This window comes from Papaver somniferum, chromosome 6 (genome assembly GCF_003573695.1).
Source record: "Papaver somniferum cultivar HN1 chromosome 6, ASM357369v1, whole genome shotgun sequence".
NCBI classification, from domain to species: Eukaryota; Viridiplantae; Streptophyta; class Magnoliopsida; order Ranunculales; family Papaveraceae; genus Papaver; species Papaver somniferum.
Window position 1 is genome coordinate 36,219,339 of NC_039363.1, and position 10,839 is coordinate 36,230,177.

General features: G+C 35.2%; 1 protein-coding gene across 1 annotated transcript; it reads right to left on the bottom strand.

Moving 5' to 3' along the window:
* Positions 1–6,894: 6,894 nt before the first annotated feature.
* Positions 6,895–8,034, bottom strand: LOC113290735. Its single transcript, XM_026540319.1, has 2 exons — positions 7,554–8,034; positions 6,895–7,448 (listed from the first exon to the last, which is right to left on the bottom strand). The coding sequence occupies exons 1-2, from the start codon at positions 8,032–8,034 to the stop codon at positions 6,895–6,897; spliced, it is 1,035 nt and encodes a 344-aa protein (XP_026396104.1).
* Between the last annotated feature and the right edge of the window lie 2,805 nt (positions 8,035–10,839).

A 10,839-nucleotide genomic window follows, 5' to 3' on the forward strand; every position in this document is an offset into this window, starting at 1 on the left:
TTCATAATGTTTTTAAATTAATCAAAGGGTGTTTTAGTATTTTCGCCCCAAAAAAAACCCCTTAGCAGACACCTTTGGTTGGGGAAGTAATTCATATCCCCCAACTAGTTTTGATATCCCCCGATTGCGCGTTCTTTATAATTCCTTCTAATACATTGGATTTTAACATAGTAATATAAGGATTATTGGATACAAATTTTTTTTCACGACTTCATTTTGCTAACTTGTCGACTTCACCATCAGTATCTCTAGGTACATATTTAATATCAACATGCCTGTTAGTATCCAAAAAAGTCCACATATCTTGGAGAATTGTCTGCGCTCTACAGTCAAAGTTAGATGACTTGTTGTTCCAAACAGATACAAGTTTTTTGTAGTCTGCTCTGATGTTGATGAAAAAGACATTTAACTCTGCTGCCAATCACTGCTCTTTGAATAGCTAGTGTTTCTTCTGACGCCGCACTTGTGGTATTTCCTGAAAAGAATCGAATTTCAGTTATCATGTTATTTAACCAGTGAAAAATACCAATACCATATGAGCCATCTAATTCTTCAAACGAAGCATCGACATAAAATACATTTTATTTCTGTTCATCCTGACTGCAACTATTTTGATCTCTTCTCAAATGTTCTTTACATTTTATCCTACCTCTTTACATTCTTTCATGAACTTTTGTATCATTTTAATACATTCAATTGGATTTGGTTTTGATTTGTTAAACACTACAGAGTTTCGATGACCCCAAATACGCCAACAAATTATACTAAAAAATTTCGTCCAATATTTTAAAGAAGTTGAAAACCAAGATTTAATCTAAGCTAGGAAATCATGATTATAACTAGGCATTTGAATTCCCAATCCAAACCACACTGCCCTAGAAAAGGAACAAGAGTTAAAAAATATGAGCAGAAAATTCATCATGAGCATCATTACATAAAACACAACAAGGATCCACATGCTTTAGAACACCATGCATTTTTGCCCTAAGTGGCAACACATATGAAACCATCTTCCATGCAAAAAGATTAGTTCTCAGAAGAATTTTCATATGTGAAATCTGGAGCCAAAATTTATCTGAATGAGAATGGTGTTCATGTGATAAAATCTTATATGCAAATTGAGTAGTAAACTCTCCATTCATATTTCATGTCCATCTTGGTCTGTCCTGATTATTTGTGTTCACATAAATATATTTAACTCTATTTGCAATGTTGGGAGAAAAACAGAATCTGAACATCACCTTGTTTGATGTTCAGATTCAAGTAGATGTTGTTGAGGTACCAGTTCAGTTACTAGAAAAATGTGGTGTGTCATCTTTAAGTACAGTTTTGGGAAAGAGACCTCTCAGAGAAGAAGATGACATTTTACGATCTCCACTTGGGACCTTCAATGCTTCAGCTTCGACATCTAGTACAGGAAAGAAACTAAGAAGGTTTCGCTCTAGGCGTGTCAGGTTTACTCCTATTACTCTGCAAAGATCACCGGAGGTCCGAGCTACACTTCGATCTTTTAATGTTGCACGTATCAGGGCTATGCGAAATCAAAATCGTCCTACCAAACCAGTTCTATGTCTAACTGCAAGTGATGCAATACGACAGATAAAATCACGATCATTGCTTACAATGGAACAAATAATTAGAGAACGTTCTATTAATACCTTACAACGGAGAATTTTGCGTCCTAGATTATCTCAGTTGAGCGGTAACGTTAGACCAACGACAACTTCAACTGCATAACATTTCAGAAAAGCGATTCATGAATTAGAATGGGGTTGGTGTTTAGAATGCAAAACAAAGTTTCCAGACATGTCAGTAAGAGTACTTTGCAACTTATGTAAGAGAGATAAAGTGCCCAGTTAACGTACAAAGTGTAATTTACTTTAATTATAATAAAACAGTTATAGTGCGGAAATTAAAGTAAATGGCACAACAATATTTTGTTAACGAGGAAACCGCAAATGTAGAAAAACCTCGGGACCTTGTCCAGAATTGAATACTCTCAGGAATAAGCCGGTATACAAAATCTAAACCAACTTCGTATAGTTGAGACCAATCAACTAAACCTATAGTTTACCTAGTTCCGTTTGTATCCATGCGCCCTCCAACTTGCAATAAGTCACGCACTTGGAACAATTCCTTTAGTTCGTATTCCAAATAGTAAAGGAACAACAAATATATTCGGTAACAACTCTTTTCAAACAAGTGATATGAGTTTGACAAAAGGATCTTCCGTTTATCCCAATAAACTCCTTTGTCGGGTTCTTAGATATATCTCAATACAACTACCAAAGTAATTTTCTAGATTTTACAATCAATACTTCTTAGTCACAAAGACAATATATTGATGTCGATCTACTCAACTAATCAATCACGATTATCACAAAGATAAAACGATTATAGTTGGATCCCCAGTCGATCAAGTTTTCTGCACACCAAAGATTATGAACTCAAACAAGCAATCTACTTTGTCTCCAAATCTTCTTAGATATTCAATAAACACCTGCACACAATCAACTTGAATCTTTTGTGATTAATCACACACAGAATGGAGTGTGTTAACAAAGGATTATCACAAGATGTCTTTAGATCTATAAACAGTCTAAAGATCCCCGTCGAAACTTCGATCTAGTTTGAGTGAATCTTATATCAGAAGAGAAGATTCTCAAGCATAAGCAAACTAGGTGCAATCAAAGTTCAACAACCGTTAGTTAACCAAATCAATCTAAAACTAATAATAGACTGCAATTATCTAGTTTCCCACCAACGGTACTCATAGAGCTTCCCAATCCCAAAGAGTCTTTAAAACGAACGGTCTTAAGAGATTTCGCCTAATTAGGGTACTTTCCTCTCCGAATAGACGGCTCCACTAGTAACAACACAACTAGGTAGTTTTGCTGGATCTGAGGATTAGTTTGCTCGAAATGCAAACTTCAATATTTACAGACCAAGGAAGTTTGGACACCAAGGAATTTCCAAATCGAAAATATTCTCAAGATATGCAATATATTTCCAAATTCGGTTTTCATAATTCCTGGAAATGCTCTGTCCAAACATTGACTGAAATCTCAGTAGAAAATCTCCAATTAGTAAATGCACATTACCAATTTTTATTTTCTAAAGATATGCATTTTAATTGCTGAAAATTAAAAGCATATAAAACTAAAAACCTTAATTAAAAGATTCTCAATTTATTTCGATCCGGGATTCTCCTTTTTTTTTTTTTTTTTTGCTGAATCACCCTTTTTTTCATTTATTGACAAACTAAAGGAATACAAAAGTTACTATAAAACAATAGACAAAGTAGAAAAATTACAAGAAATAAGGAATCTTAAGAATCAATTTTAAAGTGACTAAGAATTTGGTTTTCATAGTCATTGTTCCACCTGACCCCTTTTATTCTGACACCATGATCTTGAATAATCTTCATAACTCTGTGCTTGAAACCATGAATATTAACATCACCTCCTTCAAAGAAAACTCTGTTTCTTTGAAACCACAACTCCTTAATGACAGTACAAGCAGAGATTATCCATACTTCATCAATGATAAGACTGTGCTGTTTAGCTGCAGAAAAAACTTCTGAAAAAGAGTATGGTCTGGGACATTGAAACATATTGCCAAGCCAATTCCATACCTGAACACTGAATTCACAAAGCCACAGTGTGTGCTCCATAAAATCCTGCTCTGATTTGCATATACAACATCTAGAGGGCATTTCATATCCTTGTTTTATTTTCATGTCATCATTCACATAAACTCCTTGTATAAGCTTCCAAATGTTGCTGGCAATAGTTGGGTGCAAAGATTTCCTCCATATATAAGAAGACCAATCTACCTTGTCTTCCTTGTGTCTTATTTTCTCCACTGCCTTTGCATTATTAAACATTCCACTACTATGTAGGTTCCATATTATGGAATCATTTCCACTGTGAATATGAGGCAAGTTATCAATCTGTAACAAGTGCTGCAACTGAGGATGTATATTCCATTGGTCATTAATGATTAAGTCCTGAACTTTCAACTGCATATTGTTATGAACAAAATCAGTATAACCAATTTCATTAATTAGTGGGGATGATCCATACCAGTTATCAAACCATACTGATATGCTAGCACCATTTCCAATCTTCCAAGAGATGTCTTCTTGTAAAGTAAGCCAAGCCCATTGCAAACCTGATCTTACTGATGATAATTTCCATTTTGAAAACCATATACCATATTTATCTTTGAACTTAGCTGTAAAAAACAGAGCCCATTCATCTGATGAGTATACCAATTTCCACATCATTTTCATCAACAAGATTTTGTTAAGAATTTCTAGCCTTCTAATACCCAAGCCACCTTCAATATATGGCACACAGATCTTCTTCCAAGATAAAGTTTTGTACTTTCTAACCTCTCCATAACCTGACCATAGAAAGTTCCTTATTAGTTTTTCACATATCTCAATAACTGGAGATGGCCATTTATAAACTTCCATATTGTAAAGAGGGTAGCTGCACAAAACTGTTTTTACAAGAATCAGTCTATCATGAAAATATAATAATCTTCCTTTCCAAGCTGCAAGTTTGCTCTGAAGCATAAGAACTATTGGCCAGACCATTTCTGTAGTTACTCTTCCTGGAGCCAGAATGATACCAAGATACTTATCAGGAAAATTAGATATATCCATACCAACTATGCTGCTAATTTGTTGCTTTCTGGTTGAATTAGTACCATCAATGAAACACTTGCTTTTGGATTTGTTAATCATCTGGCCAGAGCTATGTTGATATTTTTCAATCAGCTTAAATAGACATAACAAAGTCTTCTTAGCTCCATTACAGAATAAGAAAACATCATCAACAAAAAATAAGTGTGTTGGATATATTCCATTTCTAACTACCATTGGAGTTATTTGCCCTGTATCAACCAAGTTTGTGATATTTCTACTCAATACATCTTCCATCAAAATAAATAAAATAGGGGATAACGGATCACCCTGCTTAAGACCCCTATGCATTGAGAAAAAGCCACATGGTCCTCCATTGACCATTACTGATAATTTTGCAGATTTAAACATGGTTAACAACCAATCACACCAAGATGATGAAAATCCATATTTGTGCATAACTTTAAGAAGAAAAGTCCAACTTACAGAATCATAAGCCTGTGATATGTCCAGTTTAAAAGCCACATTACCGCCTCTTCTCTTTTTCCTCATTTCATTTACCATCTCTGAAGCTAGAAGTATTTGTTCTTGAATGCTTCTTCCTTTAACATAAGCAGCCTGTTGTGATGAAATTAACTTCTCCATGAGTCCATTCATTCTGACAGAAATTATCTTTGTGAAAATTTTGAATAATACATTACTCAATCCAATTGGTCTATATTGACTTGCTTTCTTAGCACCCGCACATTTAGGAATGAGGGTTAAGAAATTTGAATTCAGGCCTTTGGGGATAAATCTTCTTCTCCAACAAAATTGTATGGCATCTTTTAAATCCAATTGAATTATATCCCAGCAACTTTTATAAAAAGATCCAGGAAATCCGTCTGGACCAGGGGCACTATCTGAGTCCATTTGAAAAACAATTTTCTTGATTTCTTCAGTGGTGGGAATTGAGTCCAACATTTCTTGGTCTTCATATGTAATAACTGAGGGAATAACATCAAGCAATTCTTCAGAAACATCAACATCTTGAGCTTCAAATTTTTGTTGAAAATGCTTGACTAAAGTATCTGCAATTTGAGATTGATCACTAATAATATTTCCATTTGCATCTTCTAGTTCACTAATTGTATTTCTTCCTTGTCTAATCTTCATTCTAGCATGGAAGTATGCAGTGTTTGCAGAACCATCTTTAATCCAGTTTGCTCTTGATTTAAGTCTCATAAGAGTATTTGCTTGAATTTCTCTAGTTGCATGTTCATTTTGTGCTGCTACTAAGTTGGCTAAAAGATCTTCATTTAAGGGATTTTGATCAGATAACTTCATTGCTTTTTGAACTTTCTCTTCTGCCTCCTTAATTTTTGTATTAATATTACCAAATACACTCCAATTCCACTCACTTAAGAACTTTTTTAGCCTTTTTAGCTTCTGCATGAAAATAAAAGATGGATCACCAATAATATTCTCAGTCCATACTTTCTTCACTTCACTTAAGAATGATGGATGATCAATCCACATTTTCAGAAATTTCCAGGGAACATTCTTTGGTCTGGGTATGCTTGCACAACCACATAATAAAGGAGCATGATCTGAAACTATCATATATCCAACCTTATATCCCCAATCACCATACTTCTGTAACCATAAAGAATTGAAAACAACTCTATCTAGAACACATAGGATTCTTTTTGTTCCTTGTTGACAATTGGACCAAGTGTATTTCTGACCTGTACTAGGAGCTTTAATTAAGTTACATTCATTAAGGCAATGAATAAAATCCATCATTGAAATTCTGTTAGGAGATTTACCACCAAATTTCTCTTCAGGTGAAATTATAGCATTAAAATCACCTAAAAAAACCCATGGTTTTTGTAGCTGACTAATTATTTTCATCTCTGACCATAGAAACTTTCTTTGACTCTTTTTAACATGAGAATGAACACCAGAAACTAATACTTCACCAATACTGACAGTTACTATTTGGCTAGACATTGAAATAACTTGAGGAGTAGATAAAGAAACATTCCATAATAACCATAAATTACCTTTTGTAGATGAGGTTGAATTATGTATCACCATACTTTTCATTCCAGGGAGATTTAATTGACTGCAAAAAGAAGCACTACAAGAAATTTTTGGTTCTGCAACCCAAACTAGAGATGGGTTAAATTGATTCACCAAAGACCTTAGTTTATTCTGAGCCCTAGGTCTTCTTAGGCCCCGAATATTCCAATATATGATCTTCATCTTGGTAGTGGAGGATTTTTGGTACCTCCCTTACCATGATTTTGTCTGAGATTATGTTTCTTATTTGTAACAATTGGATTACCACCTTTAGCTGCACCTGGAGAATGTTGAGAAGTGGAAGAAGTAGAAGTAGGATTAATCACTTTGTTTTCAACCACTTTTGACCATGAAGTAACCTTAACAGTTTTATTAGAGACTGTCCCTGTCTTTCCATCTACAAATTTGATTTGAGGAGTTTCTACAACATCTGCTGTCTTATCTTCATTAACCACAATATCTTCAAGAATATTTTCTTGAACACATTCAAGAGGACTGAATCTCCCAGTAGTAGCAGTGTGAATAATTTGATGAACTGGAACTGTTGGAGTAACATGAATTGTATGGATGACAGGGTCTTCATTGTCATCTGCTGATGTATCACAAATATCAAAGGGCAATGACCTAGTGACACTTGCTGAAGATAAAGCATTCAAATTGTTTGTTGAACTTGATTTAGGCTGCTGAAGAATTTCTGAGGAACTCTTAGGTTGTTGTGGAGTAATTATGTTTTCTGAATTAGTTCATTCCTTTTTGCTTTTTCTACTCTACATTCTGTGATAAAGTGACCTACCATTTTGCAGCTACTGCAGTATTTTGGACAATCTGGAATGGAAACCTCTTGAAAAGAAAACCCCATATTTAGTCCCAATCCATACTTTGTTTGGAACTGAAGAAGCAAAATCTACCTCAACCAAGACATTTGCATAATATCCAACATCATATTTAGTTGTTGCCTCATCAATTTTAATTGGAGTTCCTATTTCTTTACAAATTTTGAACAGAATTGATTCACTCCAGAATTCAAGACCTAAACCTGGAAATCTCACCCAAACAAAAGCATTAGAAGTTCTTTTACTGGTAGGTCGAAAATTATACACCCAATTTCTAACCTTCAAGATTTGATCTGTAACTTCCCATACTTGAGATTTGATGTAATTACGGTTTGTAGCATTATCCAATTTGATGGTAAAGAAACCTCTACCTAATGGAATTAACTTACATTCCCCAATTAATTTCCATTGATTTCTAAGAATTATTGCAGCATCAACAAATTTGATCTTCTGTAAATTTAATCTATCAATTAAAGAAAACGCCATGGATCTAAGCTTTTCTCAAATAGTTCATCAGGTAATTCAATCGAAGGAATTTTCATTTCTTCTACTGAAGAAATATTATCAGGCTCAGAGTTCGTTTTAGATCCCATTTTACGAAGTAAAAAACCTGAGTTAAAACCAATTAATTCCAGAAAACATGATGAATGATGTAAGATTCAACAAAATCACCTGAAATTAATGCTTGGTTGACCAGAAATCAAAGAACGATGAAGAGAAATTTTCCGAATCAAAATCACTGATTCTCCTTTATTTATTAAGGAATATCTTTGAACAATAAAAGATAAGATTTATTGCACATGTTCAAAGTATGTCGACATCTTTAGTTTGTAAATCCTTTTTCATATTTACAATCTTGGAACCGATTTTCCACACTTCCAAAGGAGTTTAGAATTGGTTCATCTGATTTCCAAGAACTATGTGATTAATCAAAAACATTCAATCACCATTCATGAGTTTAACAGTTCTACCAAAACAAGTTTCGGTTATACCTCCAAGTGGCTACTAGTATCGGCCACATTAGTTTCCAAAACATTGTTAACTAAGTACCAGGATCGGCTACCACTTATTTATGTTACTTACTTATGATCGGTTGCACAAGTCATAGGATCGGTCACACCAATTACTAAAACTTGTTAACCTACTACAAGGATCGATTACACATCTTGTGATTAGTCCCAACCAAGTTCTAGGATCAGTCACCTAATGACTAGGAATGGTCACACCAATTACAACTATCGATCGTACCATCTCAGGTGATTACTTAGGATCGGTTTCACTAATAAAAGGCATACCAATACAAAAGTCAGGCATTGTGAATAGTTTTACCAATATACATAAACAAGTTATGAGCGGTTATACTAAACACACATCTTAGTAATTCAAATATTTGCAATGAATAACATTACCAATAAGCCTAGCGATTTCCCTTTCGATTCATAAAACAAGATTATGAATTGTACTTCCTTTAAAAGAATGTAAAACATTGTTTCCTATGATGAAATATTCAACCATACCCATACACATAATCACAATAGCATTCATACGATTATTTCGATGTCTTATATACGAAGTTCAAAAGATAGACGTTATACTTCATATTGTAGTTCCTTAATACTATGTCTAACTAGAGTATAATCATTCACAGCTTCGCAGTTATGTTTTCAATATGCACGACTTGAAAGATACATTAGGAATAAAACAGTTCAAGTCAAATATTACTAACCTCAAGTGGAAGGATGATGTCGTCGTTGTATCTCTTTACTTCTTCACATTCTTCAAGTCTTCATGTAGTACTTGTAAATCTCATATCCTAGTAACTTTCTAGCTAACCTATACGAAGTTGAATCTAGTAAATAATCAAGCGACTCTTTAAATGAGTTTTGATTCACTAAAATATGACAACCAAACTTGACATACCAACGCTTGGTGGGTTCAATCGAGCTATGCTCTAACAAGAGAGAGTAATTTGCTCCGAGACGAAGAAGTATTTCTTGTAGAAGGCATTAACCATTTCTCCCCAACTATCAATACTCCCTGGTGTAATGTTGCTGTACCATGTGTATGCTCGGCCTGTCAGGGATTTCGAGAATTCCTTCATATGGGCGACATGGTTGTTCTCATGTTCTCCTAGTGCTTCCAGGAATCGAGAGACATGTTCTCGAGCATTCACTGTTTCATTATACAGTGTGAACATTGGAGATGTGTAGCCCTTCGGGAGAGGAATTCTTTGCGTAGCGGCAGGATATGGAGGTTGATGACGGTGAACAGATGGTGCCTTGTATTTTCCTCGATCCTCCATGAAGCGTTCCAGATCCTCACGGGTGATGAAGCCTGCAAGTTCCTTTGTTGGTGGGTTATCTGCAGCCTTGTGCACTTCATCACCATCTACTACATGGATCATAGTGACTTCAGGATTAGCATCTTTTTGGATTTTCCCTTCTCCTGAGTTTTCTCTGACATCTTGTCAGTGAGAGTTTTGAGATAATTTCACAGCTCCTTATGAGTGTTAGCCATGTCAATCTGATTTTTGGAAAGAGTTTCTTGCACCTTCATGAGATCACCTATGGTAGGTGGATCTTCTCTGATTTCTTCGGGAAACCGGCCGAAGAGAGGATTATCTCCAATGTTGGTTTGCGGAGGAGTGGTATCGCCAATGAACTTTGTTGGAAACAAGAGTAGTTTCTGGAGTACCACCATTGTTGCTAGTGCTAGCGTTGTTTGGGTTTGGATTTGTAACTGAACCTGACCTAAGATCAACCATTGTGTGAAAACTTGAGATTGCAACTGAGAGATTAATCTCCCATTGTGGTCGCCAATCTGTAGATGGGGAAAAACGATTTGCTGGTTTTTTAGGAAAATGAATACACGATCGTGCGGACGAGACTCCTCAACCGAGCAAACTGCTTAACCTCAAACAGATGCACTGCAAGGAAGTGCTTTGAGTTCGAGAGATCAATCTGTATGACTCCGGCCTAAACCAAGTCAATGGTCGTTCCAGAGTCAATTCGGTCACAAAGAGGGAGATGGGTTGATCTGTAGGAGGAAAGTTGAGAAGTGTGTGAGATAAATGATGATCAAGGATTATGGATGTGTTGTGGGTTTCTGCAAGTTTTCTGTGAACTGTTGAGTTCAAATAAGTTCTTGGATGACTGATGGAATTCTTGAGAGTGATTACTCAAAAAATTGTGCGTCCTTTAATCGTGGATTCAGAGATTTATTTATATTTCCAGAGTAGTAGACACATTGGTCTCCAGTAAGTGTGACGGTTTCTCGAGTGAAAGAGTGGGA

Coding starts and splice junctions, on each gene's coding strand:
- LOC113290735 (XM_026540319.1), bottom strand. CDS start 8,034: ATGGCGTTTTCTTTAATTGATAGATTAAATTTACAGAAGATCAAATTT. Junction 7,449..7,553: donor TGGGGTTTTCTTTTCAAGAG/GTTTCCATTCCA, acceptor GAACTAATTCAG/AAAACATAATTACTCCACAA.